This window comes from Phacochoerus africanus, chromosome X (genome assembly GCF_016906955.1).
Source record: "Phacochoerus africanus isolate WHEZ1 chromosome X, ROS_Pafr_v1, whole genome shotgun sequence".
In the NCBI taxonomy this organism is placed as follows: Eukaryota; Metazoa; Chordata; class Mammalia; order Artiodactyla; family Suidae; genus Phacochoerus; species Phacochoerus africanus.
The window spans coordinates 74,339,821-74,362,381 of record NC_062560.1 but is presented as its reverse complement, the minus strand read 5'-3'; the positions used below and the strand labels follow the sequence as shown (position 1 = coordinate 74,362,381).

The following is a 22,561-nucleotide window of genomic DNA, read 5'->3' as shown; positions in this document are numbered from 1 at the left end:
CATCTGGATGCTTTTTATTTCTTGTCTAATTGCTCCAGTTAGGACTTGTAGTACTGTGTTGAATAGAAGTGATGAAATAGGTATCCATGTTTTGTTGAAAACTGAGTATTTGAAGAACACATCTACCTTTCTCAGTCTTCATAGACTGGCTCTGTGCAGGGGAACACCTTAATTAATCAGTCCATCATGAAGACTCAAGGTCTTCTTAGGCCTTTTCTTTTTCTTTTTTGATTTCTTTTTTTCTTTTTAGGGCCACACCTACAGCATATGGAAGTTCCCATGCTGGGGTCACATCAGAGCTGCAGCTGAGGCCTATTCCACAGCCACTGTGACACCAGATCTATACCGCAGCTTGCACCATTGCCAGAGCTGTAACCCACTGAGTGTGGCCAAGGATCAAACTGCATCCTCGCAGACACTATGTCAGGTTCTTAACTCACTGAGACACAACAGAAACTCCTCTCTTTTCTGAAGATGCATCTTGAGTAAATACGTATGTGCTTTTTTTCCTAATGTCCCCAAATACATGACTATTTTTAAGTGTCTTAATTTCCTGAGGCATCTCACACCTGCTTCTTCTCAGGGCCATAGATATTCTACTGTATTCTACTGTCTGTAATTTCCTGCCCCCCAGTACCCTCTTGCCCACAGTTCCCCACTAACTGCTTTTATTGGCCTTCAACCTGATACCCGAATTATGCCACCATTCCTGTCAGTGCCCCCAGTAAGACAAGACAGAAACCATTCCCTTTGGCAGCTCCCAGACAAGCCAGAATATTGCAAATAAGTTACACTCTTTCCTTATGTCCTGACTGAAGAACCAGGAATTGGGACTGTGCCATTCTGTGTAGCTCTGGAGATGATTGATGCAAAGGAAATCAAACACTTCATGAAATTTCCCACTGCTTTGAGTATGTCTCTTTCTTGACTAGGCATTGGTTACTGCGGTTTATTAAATTATTTTTAAAAATACCACTTAGCTACTTTTGTTCATATGTTGTTTATTTAACATTTTCATGGGGAAATAGGGCCTGGAGCTTCCTAGTCTGCCACCTTGCTGTTGTCAGTCTCCTCATATTACCTTTTTAGTTCTCAAACTGAAAGTAGTTATTTACAGGAATCTTCCCTCAGCAGGAATCCCCTTTTCCTGTCATTTTAGCAGAGCTATATTGTAACTAACTTTTAAACCATTCACCTTCCATGCTCTAATCATCTCTGGCCCAAGCACACCTTTCCAATCTTTTAATAACACAATACTTTGCCTAACTTGTCAGTTCTTTCCAGAGATCAAAGTAGAAATAAAGAATAAATAATTAACAGATGACCATATCTCTCCTCTAGCTTCCCTTTCAGTAATCACCTAAATAAACTATGTGACCAAACTTTGTGAACAAGATGACATCTAGAGGAATCAATGCTGTATCCTTAACCAACTGTGCTGGGGCCGAAGGTGGGACCTGCATCCCCTTGCTCCATGGCACATGGAGTTTCCTGGGCTAGGGGCCGAATCAGAGCTGTAGCTGCTGGCCTACACAAGAGCCACAGCAAGTCCAGGATCTGAGCCATGTCTGCACCCTACACCATGGCTCATGGCAATGCCGGATCTTCAACCCACTGACTGAGGCCAGGGATTGAACCCGCATCCTCATGGATGCTCGTCAGGTTTGTTAACCATTGAGCCATGACAGGAACTCCACATTTAAAATTTTTTAAGTGTACAATTTAGTAACATTAAATATATTTACAATGTTGTGTAATCATCACCACTATCCACTTCTGGAAATTTTTCATCATCCCAAACTGAACCTGTGTGGCCACTAAAACATTAACTTCCTATTACCTCCTGCCCCAAACGCCTGGTAACCACTACTATACTTTCAGTCTTTATGAATTCTATTATTTTAAATGTCTTTAATAAGTGGAATCACACAACATTTGTGTTTTTGTGATTGGTTTATTTCACTTAGCATAACTCAAGTTTTATCCATGTTGTAGCATGTGTTAGAATTTACTTCTTCTTTAAGGCTGACTTTTTGTTGTTGTTGCATTTATACTCATTAGGGATGTTGGCCTGTATTTTTCTTTTCTTGTGGTGTTCTTATCTGGCTTTGGTATCAGGGTAGTGCTGGCTTTGTAAAATGAGCTTGGGAGTGTTCCCTTCTTGTTGCTGGAGTCCTTGAGTGCATGGTGCTAGAGTGGATTTTGACAGCCTGGGACAGGGTAGTCAGCTTGGCAATAAGCCCTGAGGGATTCCTCCTGGAGCCTGTGTCACAGGCATTGATTGGGAGCCTGATGCCACGTGAGCCACCCAGGGCAGTAGGAGCCAGCCAGTGCTGGAATGTGCTGCAAAACTGCTGAAGCCAGATGGAAGTCTGTTGTCAAGGGAGCTACCCAGTGCTCCAGGAGCCAGCTGCTGTTGGGATAAGGTATGAGCCTGTATTCATGGAAGCTTGCCAGGAACCTAGTTCAGGGATGTCAATTGGCACTTGGGTGGGCTGGGAACCTGGGACCACTGGAGATGCCCAAGACCATGGGAGCCAGCAGGTGCCAGAGTGGATTGAAGATTGGTTCATGGGAGCATTCTAGGAGCCTAGAGACAAGGTAACTGCCTGGAGAGGAAGAATCACCTGTGGCCGCTGGCCACCTGGGACTGCTGAAGCTGGCCAGTTACCTGGTGGGCAGAAGCTTGAGTTCTCAGGGGCCTTCTGAAAACCTGGATCCAAGGAAGCTGCCTGAAGTCATGGATGCTGTCTGGGGCTGTTGGAGTAGCAGACAGCAAGGTGAAATTGGAACTTGGCTTCCTGGGAACCTGCTTGAAGCCTGATGCTGTAGAAGCTACCCGGGTTCTTGGAAGCTCGCTGGGGCCACTGGAGTCAGCAGATGTCAGAATGAGTTCGGGATTTGTTTGAAGCTTGGTGGCACATATGCCATCCAGTGCAGTGGGACCCACATGGGGTCACTGGAGCTGCCAGGTGCCAGGATTATGTGGGGGACTTGGATTCACAGAAGCACGTTTGGTGCATGGTGACTAAAATGTTGCCTGAGGCTATGAAAGCTGGTGGGTGGGATCCTCAAGCCCACCGGGAACTACCATGGGCCAAAGAAGCAGCTTAGAGCTACTAGGATTGTCGGGTGCATGGGTATGATGGAGGCCTGGGATCCCAGGAGCCTGCTGGGAGCCCTGTCACAGAAGCTGCTTGGGATGTTGGAGTAAGGCAGGTTTCGGAGTAAATCTGTGTCAGGATTCACAGGGGCCCACAGGAACTTTATGCCAAAGGTGCCGTTTGCGGCCACTGGAGCCAGTAGGCACCAGGGTAAGATGAGGGCTTTGGTTTCTGGGAGTCTCGGTTCCTGGGGATTCTGCTGTCATGGGATCCACATGGGGCTGTTGGAGTTGACAAATGAGGAGGTGAGCAGGGGCCTTGGTTCCTGGGAGCCCTCTGGGAGCCCTGTCATTGAAGCCACTGGAGTAGGCAGGCCCTGGGGTGAGCTGGGGTCTGGGTTCATGGGAGCCTGCTGGGATTGTGATGCTAAGGATGTCATTTGGAGCTACTGGGGCTAACAGGTACTGGGCAGGGTGGGGACAGTGCTGGGTTTGCAGGAGACTGCAGTGACCCACCTAGTACTGTGGGAGTTGGCTTGGTGCTGGAATGGATCCTCTCTGAGGTCTATGGTTTAAAGTTGGGCACTCATTTAACTCTCCTCCCAACGAGAGTTCTATCCATGCTGGGCTGCCTTAGTTAGGGGCGGGGCAATAAGGTACTATGAATCTATCTTTCTTACCTTCTTCAATGTGTCCTTTCTTATTTCTGTGCTTCACCCAACTGCTGTGATTCCCTCACCTAGAATATTTGTTCTTAGGAAGGTATTTTTTGTGCATGGATAAATATTCACATTGACACTGGGGGAGGAGGAGGAAGAGGAACAAGCAGCAGAGATTCCTATGCTGCCATTTGTCATTTTGCTGACATCATTCCCCTCAAAGATCTTATGATTTTGATTTTGTCTTTTCAGACCTATTTTTTTTTTTTTTTTGGTTGTGCCTGCAGTGTGTGGAATTTCCTGAGCTAGGGATTGAAACCGAAGCCACAGCAGTGACAACTCCAAATCCTTAACCACTAGGCCAACCAGGGTACTCCTCAGACCTATTTTTAAATAAGACTAATTCTTATTTAAAAGATCCTCCATGGCTAGAACCTCTGTGTTCTAATTCTGGTGAGATCTAATTAGTTATGACCTACATAGGATTATTTAACCACTCAGATAGATACTGAATTTAGCTTATGGAATCAGGCTGTTTGAGGATCTCCATGACCTTAGATGAAATGTGAACTTGGAAAATTTGGCTGGCCTTTGTAGAAGAGAGGACATCAAATACTGATTCTCCATTGCTTGGAATATAATTTAAATTATATGGACCTAGATTTTGTAGAGATTTCATAAATTTATCCCTAATTTATATATCTATATATATCTATATCTATATATATCTATATATCTAGGGACTAAGACACAGTAGATCTTCAATAGATATTTGTGACAGAGGGGTACTATTTTTTAAGACTATTAATGTGTTTTTACCTTTTAAAATTTACTCATGTATGAGATTCCCATATTTTGCTAGATATGCCCATTTCCCCCATTGCTTAGGTATGCTCTGAGTGTGTGTGTGTGTGTGTGTGTGTGTCTGTGTGTGTGTGTGTGTGTGTGTCTGTGTAGGGGAGGGGATTAGGATTATATTAGAAATGCAAAAAAGATATCAATATTAAACTTTTAGCATGTAGAATAGGATTTTTTTCCTTAATCTGTAGTAGACAATAATCTTGAAAAACAGGTATTGTCAAGAGAGGAAAAAACTATGAAATTTTAAAAAACTTTTATTTGCATATCGAGAGGCAGGCTGAAGAAATAGGATGTTTATACGATATCTTCCACAGACTAGAGAGGAGATACTCCTTCCATTTTTCAGATTGGGGCTTGGTGTCCCTAGCAAGGGGGATATGATATAAAAGTTTATTACACAGAGGAAAAGTAGCTGATAAAACTGTCCTCCTCCTCAGGTGACTGTGATAAGAGGAAGATGACAACTGAAGAAATATATGTTTTATGGTCTCTTTTCTTGGGGTGGATGTCTTTTTAGAGGACTTAAGAGAAAATATGAAATCAGGGGAGATTTTGTTCTTTATTGCATTTGGGACTATAGGAAGAGACTTCCTTCACTGTTCTGTCTGTATCAAAATGGGGCAGCAACCACATCTGAGCCAGGTTGATGTATAACATGGTTAGGCAGAGAGAGGAACTGAGTTCAGTGTCCTAGAGTCTCCTTCAGTTCCTTTGTGGTAGAGAAGGTATTTAGAAGTTTCTGAATGCCCTATGGAAATACCAGGCAAGTAGCTAATGGTGCTGTCTGGAGAGTCATCATAATATAGGCTAAGGATCCAGAGTGAGGGGACCCTGAGAGCAAGCCATAGTGATTATAGAAAAATTGAGAACAATATTTTCTTTCCAATCTGAGTATAATGTCTAAATGTGTCAGTCCTTATATTTGTTGAATTAATATATAAATTAATAACTCTCTTATCCTTTTTAGCTTAAACCAGACTGATACATCATCTCTACTATGCTATGGTAACAAGGGGCCTGACCCTGTAACTCTTCTTCCCAACTAGATTTGACTAAGGAGAGCACAGTTGTTTATTTTTTAGTACTCTGAGCCTCTACAGCTTTCCATTCTAACTGCTCAGATCTGCCCAGATTTTGGCAGCCCAGCCCCCCAAGCATCATTTTTTTTTCCAGTTTTATTGAGATATAATGAATATATCACTGTATTGATGTATGATTTACATCAATCAAATATAATTGATGGCTTGATTTAAAACCATCATCTTGGTTTTTCATGATGGTTTTATTTACATATATTGTGAAATTATTATCACAATAGGCTCGGCTAACATTGATTGTTTCATATTGATGCAATAAATAGAAAAGAAAGAAGAAAAGAAAACATTTTCTCTGTGATGAGAACTCTCAGGCTTTACTCTTAACTTTCCTATATATCATAAAAAAAGTATTAAGTATAATCATTATTATATCCTTAATCCTTATTTATCTTATAACTGGAAATTGTACCTTTTGACTACCTTCCTCGAGGTCTTCCTTCACCCACCCTCCACCTTTAGTAACCACATATCTGATCTCTTTTTCTTTGAATTCTATTTCTTTTTTTCTTGTAGATTCCACATATAAGTAAGATCGTACAGTATTTGTCTTTCTCTGACTTATTTCAGTTAGCATAATGCCCACTAGATCCATCCATATTATTGAAATGGTAGGATTTCCTCATTTTTCATGGCCAAATAATATTCCTTTGCATGAAGAGATAGACCATGATGTCTTCATCAATTTATCAATCAACAGACACTTTGTTTCTATGTCTTGGCTATTACAAATAATGCTGCTATGAACATGGGAATGCAGATATCTCTTCAAGTTGGCATTTTCATTTCTTTTGGATATAGTCTTAGAAATGGTAGTGCTAGATCATATGGTAATTCTGCTTATAATTTTTTGAGGAACTGCCATACTGTTTTCCACAGTGGTTGCATCAATTTACATTCCCACCAACGGTGAAGGAGGGTTCCTTTTTTTCCACATCCTCATCATCACTTGTTAACTCTTGTCTTTTTGATGATGGCCTTTCTAATATGCATGAGGTGATACCTTATGGTGGTTTTAATTTGCATTTCCTTGATGACTAGTTGAGAATTGTTTCATATGCCCATTGGCATTTCATATATTGTCTTTGGAAATATGTCTACTCAGGTTCTTTGCCCATTTGGAGTTATTTGCTTTTTTTTGCTACTGAATTGTATTAATTCTTTATATATTTTGTATATTACCCTCTTATTAGATATATGTATGATTTGCAAATATTTTTACCATTCTTTAGGGTTTTTTCATTTTGTTGATGGTTTCTTTTAGTTACAGATATTTTTCAGTGTGATGTAGTCTCACCTGTTTATTTATTTTTGGCTTGTTGAGTATGATTTTCAAGTGCAGCTGTGCTGTGGTAGCCCTGGGCAACATATACATACCTCTCCTACTAGTCAACACCTGATCAAAATGAAGCAAGCTTAAATGGACCATCAAGAAGATGATATTCTTTCTCTGCTTGCCTGACCAAGCATGATTCTGGATGCAATCTCCCTATAGGTGCCATCTAGCTTTAACTGGAAAGTTGGCAAGCTGGGCTATGGTATAGTATGATATAGGTCCTTTGATCTTTCTTTTTCCACTGGCTCTCACTCTAACTTTGCTCTGGGGATAAAGGGTTAAGTATGTCTACTTCTGCATTGATTTAGAAAAGGTATAAATTTAAAGATCCCACAGAACTCTGTGTGTGGGTTTATTTTTTTACAGCATCTCTATGTTTTCACCTCCACTGCTATGACTGAAGATGCCTTTGGCCCTTTATTTAGAATTAAAAACAATGGCAGTGATAAGAAACAAAGCAGGGGAATTTTATTTTGTATTTGAATATTTTAGCTATTGGAACAATAAATATCAAAAAGTCAATTCAAGCTGCACTTGACATACTCTGAAGCCACACTCTTTATAACCAGAGGAAACAGATTTTATTTAAATTCATTTTTCCAAAGTACAAAATATCTTTGTACAACTTAATGTTGCTCTTTTTTAAAAACTTAAAATGTAGTAGTATTTTATAAGCATCTCTCTGGATTTATATGCTGGTTTCACATACTACAATACAAAGCCCATTTGAAAGGACACACTGCAGAATTTCTAAAATTTACTTGAAAAGTTACTTTCATAAAGAAATTTTTTTCAACATTTTATCTTAAGTATTTTTTATAATTGGATAAATGAACTAAGAATTCAAAAGTAAAATACTACCCAGCTAGCCTTCTTTTTGTTTTGTTTTTTAATTTAAAACTATTTTGTAGTGCATATGCCCTTAACATTCTCTACTGGATGATTACAAAGTTAACAGAAAAGTTTGTATTGGTATATAGAAGATAATTGTAGAATTAACCATGGATGTTGGACATTTTGGTGTTTCCATGTGCTAATGTTGTAGGGCATCTTGAGTTTACCACTGTTTAAAAATTGTTTTGTTTTTGAAAACTTGTTTAACTTAATGGCAGGTGTTTACAGTGAGTCCACAGAAATGTTTGAGAAGACTATTACATATGAATGGGGCTCTGACACCCTAAAGCTGAGGTCACAGTTTGTATCAATATGATAAATATTCACCATTTTATTGTATAGATTGTATGTATATAAATTACAATGATATATTACTGGTAACAAATCTAATAAGACAGCATGTTACGGAATACCAAATCTATATGTGTGCTTTGGAAGATGGTACTGTAAAAGGGTAATTCTGTGAAAACATACTGTGATCAGCATAGCTTTTTCTTTTTCTTTTTTTTTTTTTTTTTTTTTTTTTTTTAACCTCATGACAGTAAAAGCTTTCCTCTTGGTAAATGTGAGGTATTATTTAGCTATTTGGGATATTGTTTGAATAAGAGATAAATTTTATAATTTAAGCTTTAGATGTTCTCTTTTATATTATTTATGTTCCAAATGATAGAATACCTATTTTTCTGGAATAGAAAATGTTTATAACTTATCAGACTCAAATTAAAATTACCAGTGCTTTTATAACCTTTTATACTTTGGTCACTATCAATTTCCCTTAAACATTTTAACATTTTAAGGTAATGAGGCTAAACCTAGACTATTTGATTTCCAATTATATTATCAGCTGTAACAACATATACACTTAACACCTAATACCTAATGTAATTAATGTTTGAAAACTTGCTTTGGCTTCACAAATGATAGCATTTATAACTACATATTAAAATGACACAAAAATTTTCATGTTTGATTACTAACTGAAGGAAATAATATGTTTCTTTTTCCTCTACTCTTCCTACTCCATTTCTTGAAATTATCCAGTTTTCTTCCCTTTGGTAAAGAGAGCTTCATGGTAACTTCACCACCACAACACATGCACCAGCTCTTCCAATGTTAACAGGAACTTCCTAACACAGAAAACAAAAACAAGGAAAAAAATGCTGTTTGAATGAACTCTGTCTTTGGCATAATATATTGGAGTTGAAAAAGTCCTTAGCTGTTCTGACCCAACCTTCACCTTGTATGAAGATAAAGAGAAATGCAGCCCACAGTTCAGTGTGGAAACAGCGTAGTGTTTAAAATGATGTAGACCTGAGCTCAAAGAGCAAGTGATCTTAAGTTTCACCTCACTGATAATTTCCTCACTTGAAAAAGTACAGCTAAAATAATCATCCTTCAAGGTTTTGTTAAGGTTAAGCAAGATGATGAATGGAAATAATTAGGCATATAGTAGTTATAATCCCATTTTTAATTCTCTTTCACCCTTTCCAAGATCACACAATGAAAATGGTGAAAAGCCTGGAATAGAATCTACATCTCTTAGCTATTGGTGTATTATCTTCAGAAAACTAAATTACACAAGATTAGACAGATATTTTGATTATTGTATTTGACCTACATCCTTGTTTGCTAAATTTTTTTTTTCCATTTCTAGCTCGTCCTAACCATTGTAAAGATTAAGCAGAACTTGACCTACATGGGAGAACTTGACTATTTCTGAAGTCCTTAATGAATTGTATGTTTGAAGAAAGAGATAGAAACTCTTTATCAGGTGTCAGTATATTAACACATGCTTACTTAGAACAGTAACCAGCTTACTATGTAGAATTCAAAGCAACATAAAGTTAGTATAAGGCAAGGTGATGTTAGATTCCAAATACAAGGTTTGCTTGTTGTAGAAATGGTTCAAGAGCCAATCATACTTCATATTTTATTAATCCATCATTTAGAAGTTCCCATTATCAGAAACGAATCCAACTAGGAACCATGAGGTTATAGGTTCGATCCCTGGCCTCGCTCAGCGGGTTACAGATCTGGCGTTGCCGTGAGCTGTGGTGTAGGTTGCAGACGTGGCTTGGATCTGGTGTTGCTGTGGCTATGGTGTATGCCGGCAGCTGCAGCTTTGATTGGACTCCTAGCCTGGGAACCTCCATATGCCACAAGTGCGGCCCTTAAAAAAAAAAAAATCCATTATTTAACTAACAAAACACCATTAGATATATTGGAATAAATCTAGAGCTGTCACTGAAAAACTTGTAAATAGTATAATTTACCTTTAACATCTCCAAGATGTCCTTTTCAGTGCCTCTTCTTGTACTTTCCTTAGAATTTCTTCTGTTAGACGCCCAACACAGTTGAGAGGGTTTAATTCCATTCTCTTACTGTGCACTAAATACCTTGAATGACTGACTAGTAGTTAGGAATATTGCAGTTCGCAGAATCTCTATAAGGAGGGGACTGAAATGTTTTTCTCCTGGGCACCAGACAATAAGAAGGAGCAGATATTTGTGGCTGAGAACATTATTCTTTGGTTCTAAAATCATAATACATATGTAGAAAGTTGGTCATAGAGTAAAGCTCTTGGATTATCCAATCTGTTTCACTTTTTAAAATTGATACATTTAACAAGTTTATTATTATTTTTGCTTTTTAGGGCCACACCCGCAGCATATGGAGGTTTCCAGGCTAGAGGTGGTATTGGAGCTGCAGCTGCCGGCCTACACCACAGCCATAGCAACACCATATCCAAGCCATGTCTGTGACCTATACCGCAGTTTGTGGCAATGAGGGATCCTTAACTCACTGAGTGAGGCCAGGGATTGAACCTGTATCCTCGTGGATACTAGTGGGGTTTGTGGCATGCTGAGCCACAATAGGAACTCCTATATATTCCCTTTCTTATATTATCTCCCATCATGGTCTATCCCAAGAGACTGTGCTATACTGATTTACTTCTCTATAAATGGAATGAGTCTATCAAGTTAATAGAATGTTCCGTCATCCCTTTATATAAGTACTAGAAGATCCTGCTAATGATCAAACAGGCCAATTAATAATTCCTTATAGCATAAATAAATCGCATACTATAAATTTCACTGAAAGAATTTGGTTCAGATCTACAGAGGGAGAAAATGGTGTTAATTACAAACATATATTTTAATTTTAAAAATAAAACCTGAAATATATCAATTTGAATACTTTAAATAAGAGTACCTCTTTCCATTCATCTTTCTGTGCATCATATGACTCAACAGTGTTCAAATAAGTATGTCCATCATATCCTCCAACCACATAGAGTTTATCTCCAAGGGGACATACGGCAACAGCATCTCGAGGAACACTCAGAGGTGCCACAGTTGACCATGAATCATTTTTTGGATCATACCTTAAGAGGTTTAGGAAGACAATTGAGAGGGAAGTTCAGTAGTGTTAAAATAAAAAATAATAGATGTTAATAAAATGTACACTTATCTGATATAAGAAATTAAAAATACCATATAAATATCAAGTGTAGTCTGACTAAGAATAACTACATGACAGAATTCTCTTCAGCCACCAGAGGTCACTTGAAGCTTAGTGCAAATGCATTCTTTGAGCAATACTCAGATTCCCTATGAGGAAGTTTCACTTATTGGCATCTTAACATTATGTGAAAAGTGTTCCCTCTCTCATTAGTATGCTGATTAGAATGTGTTTTTCTCATATTCAAAGTTATACGTGAGATACCTGATCTTGTTTATATGAGAGCTCACATTTTAAGTAAATCTGATCTAACTGCCTTTTTGTTTTATGGAATATAGTACCCTAGTTTTAATACTGTTTGCAGTTACAATGACCACAGTTTTATTCTTTTTCCCCTATGAGAGTTCTTATTTATCTTCATAGGACTCTGGGATTTTTTCCCCATTTTAATCTGAAGTTAACAATTTATCCCCCAACCTTTTCTGTAAGCAAAATTAAAGAGAATTCAGTAAGTGATATTAATTAAAATCTCCAGTAATTCCTTCTTAAAATTTGAAGTTTATGTAAAAATATATAATATTAAAATCTAAAAGGGGTGAACAATAAAACTCATGTAATTATACATGGAAATTCTCTTTGATTTTATATTGGCCTTTTTGTAAATTCCACTGAAAAACATTATTTTACAAAAGATTTTTTTAGAGTTTATTTTTGTATAATATTTTATTACTATCTAATAATTTCCTTATATTTGTATTCTTTGTCTTATTTCTGTTTTTATCTCTTTAATCATATTCTAAATCATACAATCCCAGCTTCCATTCAAACTTGGTCTCACATCCAATAATATTTTTAATAATATCTGAAATCAGCAATAATTAAGATGTCCTCAATATCCACCACATATTGAGTGTCATGTAGCATGTCACCTTAAATTCTGAGGTTAAACTAAAACCCAGAACCAGAAAATCCATAGCTGTATGATTTAGTTAAGCTGAATTTTCAATACAATTACTATTGTTAATTGATACTGTGTTGCGAGACATGTTTTTATAATATTTTCTTAGCCTCTTGGCTGAAAACTCCATATCTTGTCCTTCCTTATTTCGTCCTGTCTTCCTGCTTGAGAAACAGTCTCGGTGATGGTAAATGACTTAAGCTTAAGAACAAAGACCTAAAGGCATGGGTTATTCGCGGGGTCAGCTGAATGAGGACATAATACATTGGTCTAGGCACGCCAGACCTGTGCAGATTGGCACGCATTTGCACAAGCATGATATGTCCTCTAAAGAGTAAGAGAAAGAGGAACCTCATGGCCAAGTGGTTTATGAGTGGTCGTCGTTAGCAGAATATGCATTAGCAAAGAGAACCAAGGTGCAAACCTGGGCACCCAGGGTTGCCACAACTAAGCATGCCTTTTGCGGAAGTACAGTGAGGATTCTCTGAAATGCTATGCAGAGATAGCTAACTTAAATGCTAATGATTCTTAAATGCCTAAAGTTTAGAGTAAAACTTTAACCATCTACCAGCTAAGTGACTTTTAAAATAATAAAAGAACTTATAAAATAATTTAAAAAAACCCCTATATCCTGCACCTACAACCCCCTTTTCACTTGACATAATCCTCAAGAGCACAATAAAAGCAGTGTGGTTTCTTGAGGCAGAGCTCTTGGTCCCTGAGACCTTGAGTCCCCCGGTTCTCACCTTTACTTAAGATAAAAGTCTCTGTGTCTTGTTTTATGTTAACTTTTTTTTTTCTTAAGTTCCACAGCACCTGTTCTTCAGCCCCATCCTGCTGAGCTGGTCTCGGCAATACTGCACTCAGCTAACAGAGTATACACATATATGAATGGTAGATCAGGGCTATACTGAGTGTAGTATAGTGAACTCTTGGTTTTACAATGAAATGGAAAGTCAAATATAACTGGTTTACAAACTTTATAAACTCCAGTTATATGCAAAAAAATCCCTTAGCCACTATTTGTGGCTTAACCATAGAGGGCTTCAACTTCCACTTCTGTAGGGTGATAGGGATATACTAGATTTCCAAGGTCCTTTCCATTTGTAATTGCATATAATTTCATTATTGTGCTCCTGGATATAAAGGTCAGAGCAAGTTCAACTTTATCTTTTAAATATACAGGCAACACAGAGTGTTTTTCATGTGGTTTTTATCTTGTTTTCAGTGTTGCATCACTGTCAGCGAGATGGTAGAATAAGAAGCTCTAGGATCTTCTTCTGTCACAAAATTATTAACTAAACAAACAGAGACTGGCTAAAATAACTCTGTAGCAGTTCTGGAAATCAGTCAGTGATCCATAGCAACCAAATCAATGCTCAGTCAAGAGAAAGTTACATTCAAATCAGTAGGAAATTTTGTGACATTTTTACTTTCCATTGCCCACTCCCTCCAAAAAAGGCATGGTGAGGACTGGAGAAAGCAGTGACCCAGTCCCAGTTACTCTGCTTGAACCAGAGAGAAAAGGGCAGAGCTAATATGCAACAATATAACCTATCTCAGTTGCTGCCTAAAGGATTATTTTCTGTGTTAACCTTAATCAAAAGTTGTATAGCTCAGATTTCAGGCTAGGAAAAGCCTTGGGAAGCAGTGCACATGGTTTGTGAAAGCTGTGGGAAAATTACAGATGCAAAGACAACTGGGACAAGAGTATCAGTAATTGATACTACCAGAGATTACTGATACTACGAGAGATAATTGTTACTACAATAGAACAGCTAAGGCCCTGAGAAGCATCAGGGCTGGGACTCTTAAGGAAGTTAAGGCTTTTAAAAGCAGTTATGCAGGAGTTAGTTAGGTAAGTATCATCAACTGTTAACTTTGCATATATATAATTCTGTCTTGAAAGGGAATGTGAGTGGTATAACTACAAAGTAATACTACTGACATTAAAAAAAAAAAATAGGGAGTTCCTGTCATGGTTCAGCAGAAACGAATCTGACTAGCAAACATGAAGACTCAGGTTCAATCCCTGGCCTCGCTCAGTGGGTTGAAGATCCGGCCTTGCTGTGAGCTGTGGTGTAGATCACAGACACAGCTCGGATCTGGCATTGCTATGGCTGTTTTGTAGGCTGGCAGTTACAACTGTGATTCAACCCCTAGCCTGGGAACTTCCATGTGCCGCAAGTGCAGCTCTTAAAAAAAAAAAAAAAAAAAAAAAGCACACTTTGTTCATTCAAGTGAACTTATCCCATTCAAAGAAGTTACCTTTGGGAAATTAAATACTTAATCCAATAGAGTCATTGTTCACATTATTAACACCTCTCTTTGGGAATTCTTTCTGTTTATTTTGTGGTGATAAGCCTTCATCCTTTGAGCACTGACTTGGTTTTCAAAACAGTAAAGTTATTTTAATCTGAGCTGGTAAATAGGTTGAATGATACAGTTTGGAGTAAATTTATTTATTCTTACATCTCTTTTGTCTCATTTTATAAGAGGACTATCAAACAATAAAACAACCTATTCTTTTTATACATTTCTTATGATGAATCTGGAATGCATAGGGAAGATTTCTTCAAAATATTTTTAGCCTAGGAGTAAATATACAATTTTATAAAAGATTAATCCTCTGAAAGGATTAACACTTATTTGGAAGACTACTTTCTCGCAGCTTAAAAGTCCTTCTCATTTCTAAAAAAAAAAAAAAAAAACAAATAACCAAATGCATGCATAAATAGAAATATTTTACCGTTCCACACAGTCAGAAAGCCTGGAGCAATGATTAGAAGCAGGGGCATCATGACCCCCAACAACATATAAGAATCCATTGTATGTTGCAACTCCCACACCTCCACGCCTTTTGGACATTGGAGCACACAGACTCCACTTGTTAGTGTGTGGGTCAAAGTATTCCATAGATCTGAGGCAGGAACTTCCATCACGTCCACCAATAGCATATAGCCTAGAAAAAAGACAGAAGTATGCGTATATGCATGTGTATATTTGTGCATAGAATGAAAACGAAAGAACCTCGCACAAAGCGTTGGACTGTGTATTCTATTCCCTTAGTATTTTGTTGTGAATGGCCTGAATTTATGAATGAATATTTACTGGAAGGCATTTGTTAAGTATCTACAGTATCCCACACCTACTTGCTTCATCATTTTTGTGACAGTACTTTGACATAATAGATTAAAAGATCCCATGGGGGAGTTCCCGTCATGGCTCAGTGGTTAATGAATCTGACTAGGAATGATGAGGTTTCAGGTTCGATCCCTGGCCTCGCTCAGTGGGTTGAGGATCCGGTGTTGCTGTGAGCTATGGTATAGGTTGCAGATGCAGCTCAGATCCTGCATTGCTGTGGCTCTGGTATAGGCCAGTGGCTACAGCTCCAATTAGACCCCTAGCCTGGGAACCTCCATATGCCACAGGAGTGGCCCTAGAAAAGGCAAAAAGACAATAAATAAATAAATAAATAAATAAATAATCCCATAGGAAATGAAGTACAGAAAAAGAAGGGAGATATCAAAAGTGTTGGTAGTATTTGCCAATTACACTTCAATAAAACTGGAAGTTTTTTTTTAAAGGTAGGATGTTTCCAAAGACCAACTCCAGCAACATGATAGTTTTAACTAGGTTAATTGCCTAACATTAGAATCCCTGTTTTTTTGTTTGTTTGTTTTTTGTTTTTCCTTTTTTAGGGCTGCATCTGAGGCATGTGGAAGTTTCCAGGCTAGGGGTTGAATTGGAGCTGCAGCCGCTGCCCTATGCCATAGCCACAGCAATACCATAGCCATATCTGAGATACATCTGTGACCTACACCACAGTTTGTGGCAATGCTGGATCCTTAACCCATTGAACAAGGCCAGGTATTGAACCTCCATCTTCATGGATACTAGTTGAGTCCTGAGCCACAATGGAACTTCAGAATCCCTGTTGTTTTTGTGAACTACTTTATTTAGTGTTAAAAACATTTGTAATTAAGAAGATATTAATTTAATAAATAACTAAGGGAATAGGATAAAACCTAGAAATCAAATTTTTTTCCTAGGAAGTTATACTGATAATGGTATTTCACCTATAAATTTTAAAATGCCAATTCTTTTGATGCACAGTATTTTTAATCTTATTTAAATTTAATCCTATATTAATAAAGATGAACATTTATTAAACTATTTGTCTATAACTGCCTTTCATGCTCATTTGTGAACAATAGCAAGTCAGAAAGACTAAATTTAAATTAGCCAAATTCAGTGGTTTCAACCTGTTTTGTAATAGGTAGGAGATTGTTACTGAGTCACTTTATATCACTCAGGTTAGGCCAGAGATAATCACATTTAGGGGTTTTTTAAACTCTAAGACACTGTAAATCTGACTCTTTCTCTCTCCTCTTTTTTTTTTTTTTTTGCCTTTTTAGGGTGGCACCTGTGGCATATGGAGGTTCCCAGGCTAGGGGTCAAATCGGAGCTGTAGCCTCTGCCACAGCCACAGCAACGCAGGATCCAAGATGCATCTGCAACCTATACCACAGCTCACGTCAATGCCAGATCCTTAACCCCTGAGCAAGGCCAGGGAGCAAACTTGTGTCCTCATGGATAATGGTCGGATTCATTACCACTGAGCTGCGAAGGGAACTCCTGAGTCTCCTCTTAACAATAGATATTTCCTACTTCTTACACAAGGTGCTAGAAACCATCTGTGCTGGAATTTCTATGGAGCCCAATTATATGATGAGATATTGGCTTTATGCATAGTTAGTACAGACACACAAGGCTGTCTTCTGCCACTGACCCATCCTGGTGTCTGAAATTCTCATCATTCAAGTCCATCCTATATACTGATCATTGTCTCCAAAGGTCCCTTTTCAGAAAGCACATAATTACCTGGAAAAAAACCAATTCAAGCTCTTAGTAACCCCTAACATCATCAGATTTCAATATATTAGCTTCTCTCATAGGCAAGTGATCAGGAAGAGGGGAAGATTCAGAAAGATGGGACTAGGTGTAAGTCTAGAACATGCAGAAGAGTGAGTGGTAAAGAGCAAAATGACTTGGTTTATTACAAAGTTTTCATAAGTCAGTAACAAGTTATAATGTAAAAACAGTAGCTTCTTGAGGCTGAAATTGGAACTGGTTTGTCTACAAAAGTGCTTCTCAAATTTAATGTGCACACATCACTTGAGGATATTATTAAAATGCTTATTCTGATTCAAGAGGTCTAGGGTGGCACTAAGATTCAGCATTTCTAAATAGATCTCAGGTAATGCTGATGCTGTTGGTCCTAGGACCACACTGAAGTGACAAGGGGCTACACAATATTTAAATGTTCATTTTAGACAAGTATTTTCTATTATAATGAAGGGGGAGTTCCAACAAAGCCCTTTTACAATCAATAACTAGGATGTCCTGGTCACTGGTAAAGCTTATTGATTGGTGGATCACATCACTGAAGTGCTGTACCACTGAACAGGGAGCACAAAGCATGCATGTTTGGCTTTACTCACTTGTTGTTTAATGCGACAACACCAACTGTGCTTCTAGGGGTTGACATACTGGCCACATAATTCCACTGACGTCCCTCAGGGTCCCATCTTTCTACAGTATTTAGATAACTCCATCCATCATGGCCACCAACAGCATACATTGGTCCTTCAAGTGTGGCTACACCTAAAGGATAAAGATAGCATGAGGGCTCATCTAGGTGTGCCACACATAATGGCTATTGTTTTATTTTGCAGGAAACTGACTGCTTACAATTTTGTTTTTCTTTCTTAAATGATTTTGTATACACATGAATAATTTACCCATCTTGATATGAAATTAAATATGGTCTTTTAGTCCTAGGAAAATTTCAGGCATGGTTAGTGTATCATGGAAGGGTATCATTTTAACACTGATGTCAAAGAAGGTAGTGGGACACATTTCTCAGGACTAATAGAAAAGGGAAGCTGTTTTTTTTATTTCTGGAAAAATTTCAATGTCATTTTTTGAAGGTAAGGGTTTGATGAGCTATGATACCGATTCTTAGATAAATCTTAGAATTGTATGCTAACTCTGATAGGTTTTTCTAATCTCTGATTTTTATTATAGCAATAAAAAAGATTCCCAATGAAATAACTAGGCAGGAAATTTATAGGTTTAGTAAGGTTTAGTTAGACATTTGTTCTATGAGAGACTGAGTAGCCCTTTTCTCTTTCTCATCTGCTCTGGGAATTCACTTGATTGGCTTTTTCACTCTACTTTTTTCACCATCTCAATCCACCTCTTAGTGGTATAGTCTCATTGCCTCTTTTACCTCTTTAGCAATATTGATTAGATTTTTAAAATTTGCTCTGATTTCTCTGTAAAATATGTTTCCTAAGAAACACACAGACAGAACTGAGCTGAATAGTTACAGTTGTATAGCATTGTGGTCTGAAAAGATGCTTGATATGACTTCAATTTTCTTAAAGTTACCAAGGTTTTGATGTGTAGCCCAGGATGTGATCAATCTTAGAGAATGTTCCATGTGCACTTGAGAAGAATGTGTATTCTGTTGCTTTTGGATGGAATGTCCTGTAAATGTCTATTAAGTCCATCTGGTCTAATGCTTCATTCAGGGCCTGCGTTTCCTCATTGATTTTCTGTCTGGATGATCTGTCCATTGCTGTAAGTGGAGTATTAAAGTCCCCAACTATTATTGTGTTATTATTGATTTCTCCTTTTAAGGTTGTTAGCAGTTGCCTTACATATGGTGGTGAATCTATGTTGGGTCTGTAGATATTTAAAATCGTTATATCTTCTTCTTGGATTGATCCTTTGATCATTAGGTAGTGACCTTCTTTGTCCCTGAAAATATTCTTCATTTTAGTCTATTCTGTCTGATATGAGTATTGCTACTCCAGCTTTCTTTTGATTCCCATTTGCATGAAATATTTTCTTCCATCCTCTCCCTTTCAATTTGTATGTGTCCCTAGAAGTGAAGTGGGTCTCTTGAAGACAGCATATATATGGGTCTTCTTTTTGTATCCATTCAGGCAGTCTGTGTCTTTTGGTTGGGGTGTTTAGTCCATTCACATTTAAGGTAATTATTGATATGTATGTTCTTATTGTCGTTTTATTAATTGCTTTGGATTTGCTTTTGTTGCTCTTTTTTCTTTCCTTCTTCTATTGTTCTCTCCTCTTCTGGTGTGATGACTATCTTTAGTGTTGTATTTGAGTTGATTTTTCTTATTTGTGTGTGTATCAACTGTAGATTTTTGGCTTGCAGTTATTCTGAAGTTTTGATATAAGAGCGTATGTATATATGAGATTGTTTTAAGTTGTCAGTCTCTTAACTGCAAGTACATCTCCAGTGTCCTGCATTTGTACCGTCCTCTTCTCACGATTTCTGATTTTGGTGGCATAATTGTGTGTGGATGATTTCATGTCTTTACTGTATATATACCTTTACTGGTGAGCCTTGTCATTCGTGGTATTTTTGTTTCAGTTGTGACCTTTTCTTTTCGTCCTGGAGAAGTTCCTTTAGTATTTGTTGTAAAGCTGGTTTAGTGTTGCTGAATTCTCTTTGCTTTTGCCTAACTATGAAGCTTTTGATTTTTCCTTTAAATCTGAATGAGAGCCTTGCTGGGTAAAGTAATCTTGGTTGGAGGTTTTTTCCTTTCATCACGTTAAGTATACCATGCCACTCCCTTCTGGCCTTCAGAGTTTCTGCTGAAAAATCTGCCACTAACCTTATCGGGGTTTCCTTGTATGTCATTTGTTTCTTTTCCCTAGCTGCTTTCAACATTTTCTGTCTTTAATTTTGGTCAGTTTGACTAATATGTGTCTCGGGGCATTCCCCCTTGGGTTTATATTATATGGTACTTGTTGTGCTTCCTGGATTTGAGTGAGTGGTTCCTTTCTCATGTTAGGGAAGTTTTTGGCTATTATCTCTTGGAATACTTTTTCTGTCCCCTTTTCTCTCTCTTCTCCTTCTGGCACCCCTATAATATGGATGCTGGTGCATTTAACGTTGTCCCAGAGTTCTCTGAGACTCTCTTCATTTGTTTTCAATCTTTTTTCTCTTTTCTGTTTTGCATCCATAAGTTCCACTAATATGTCCTCCATCTCTCTTATTCATTCTTCTGAGCTGAGCAATTACAGTCTATCATTTGACATAGACAATTTATCAGCTATTTAGGGGCAAACCATATTAGTCTTGGATCTGTGTGTCACACTTCAGCTGTATAAAAGTTAGTTCTTAAAAACCAAGGCAATTATTGTTCTTTAAAAAAAAAAAACTCTCTGGTATTGAAATGTACAGACACTAGCATGAAGAAACATGAATCTTGACAAACATTCAGGAGCATCAAATTTCACCACTCTTCCAGAAGTCTCCATTCCTTATTTAACTTCTTGGGAACCTCTGGCTTAAGTATAACTTAGAGGTGCTCCAAAGTGAGGTGGTTTTTCTGAATATCCCTACCTTCGAACTGCATCCCAAGCCTTTTGCTTAAATATAGATTTGTGTCTTATGGGAGGGACACTAGAAACACAATGTCTTTCCATTACTAAGTGTTCCTTTCTCTAAATTAAGATGAGAAGAAAACTCCCAGCTGTAATTTTATTTTTTAAATAATGTATTCCTTCTAAAAGTTTTTATCATTTCTGAAGTGGGAACCCTTTAAAATACCAGTAGAAGGGAGGTGGGATTACAAGTATGTCATCTGTAATGACAGGAAATTTTTACAAGCTTTTATTATTTACTTAAGCTTTTCAGCATTTCAGAGACATTTTGACTAGGGATTTGGCTAAATCCCAAAGATGTGCAGCTGAATTTAATTTTTAAAAAGCTCTACTAATTGTACATTCTTTAGAAACTATTTTACATTAAGCTCTTACCTAAGCCGTGCCTGTGTGTTGACATGGGAGGCATCACTGTCCAGATTTTGCCAACAGGATTAAAACATTCCACAGTATTCAAAGTTTTTAAACCATCTCTTCCTCCCACGACATAGAGCTTATTACCAATAACTGCAACTCCAAACTGAAGCCTACGGCCACTCATGGTGCCAATGTGTAGCCAGCTGTTGGTCCTGAGGTCATATTTTTCAATAGTAGTGGTACCTGTTAAGGCAATAGTGAACAGTGGTGAAAACTGCCTGTATACTTTTTTTTTTTTGTCCTTTTGCCTTTTCTAGGGCCACTTCCTGTGGCATTGGAAGTTCCAGGCTAGGGGGTCTAATCAGAGTTGCAGCTGCCAGCCTACGCCACAGCCACAGCAAAGCAGGATCCGAGCCACATCTGCGACCTATGCCACAGCTCGTGGAAATGCCGGATCCTTAACCCACTGAGCAAGGCTAGGGATCGAACCTACAACCTTATGGTTCCTAACCAGATTCGTTAATCACTGCATCACAACAGGAACTCCTGACTGTATCAAATTTTTAATTGGAATTATTCATATTATATTTATGAACCTACAATTTATAGCATAGAGTCAATTACTGCAACTCAAATTAAAGTAGCCCGGATGATTCTCCAACCTGGGAGACAAGGCAAGGATAATATTTCACGATGCCTGAATCCAAAAGAAAGAGTCAGAATAAATTAGTTTATTTAATATATATGGTTTAATTCTTATAATGGCTTCTTTGGCTATAACATTGCTACTAATAGTACTGACGCAAGTGTCAAACACCATATTTTACAACAAAAAGTTACCTTGGGATCTATTACTGACTTTTTACTCATCCATTAGAGTTTTAATTGCCTATGACCATTCAACATATTAATTTATGCCCTTTTATTTTATTCTGTTTAGGGTATGTGTGTGTAGTTTATTTATAATGCAAATGACTAAAGAAACAGAAATGAAAATTCCTTTTAAATGGGCCTTTGGGAGTTCCCGTCATGGCTCAGCAGAAATGAATCTGACAAGTATCCATGAGGACACAGGTTTGATCCCTGGCCTTGCTCAGTGTGTTAAGGATCCGGTGTGGCCATGAGCTGTGGTGTAGGTCTGGTGTTGCTGTGGCTGTGGCGAAAGCCAGCAGCTACAGCTCCAATTTGACCCCTAGCCTGGGAACCTCCATATGCTGCAAGTGTGGCCCTAAAAAGATGAAAAAAAAAAATGGGCCTTTGGTGTTGATTCACATAATGCTCCATGATGGTAACATAAATAATTATAATTAAGAAAATAGTGATTTACATTTGTAGGATTTATTTATTATA

At 37.8% G+C, this 22,561-nt stretch overlaps 1 protein-coding gene across 2 annotated transcripts in view; it reads right to left on the bottom strand.

Annotated features, from left to right (window-relative positions):
• Positions 1-4,920: 4,920 nt before the first annotated feature.
• The window catches only part of KLHL4 (kelch like family member 4), a 107,526-nt gene continuing 89,885 nt past the window's right edge, over positions 4,921-22,561 (bottom strand). Inside the window, exons 7-11 of one of the 2 annotated variants that reach the window (XM_047765600.1) lie at positions 21,230-21,454; positions 17,872-18,034; positions 15,117-15,329; positions 11,161-11,332; positions 4,921-5,371 (exon numbers count right to left, since the gene is read on the bottom strand). In XM_047765600.1, coding sequence (XP_047621556.1) covers positions 5,306-5,371; positions 11,161-11,332; positions 15,117-15,329; positions 17,872-18,034; positions 21,230-21,454 — 839 coding nt within the window. In that variant the 3' untranslated portion in view covers positions 4,921-5,305. Of the gene's footprint in view, positions 5,372-7,634; positions 9,075-11,160; positions 11,333-15,116; positions 15,330-17,871; positions 18,035-21,229; positions 21,455-22,561 lie in introns of those variants that run through there. The other variant, XM_047765599.1, reaches the window with a different exon arrangement.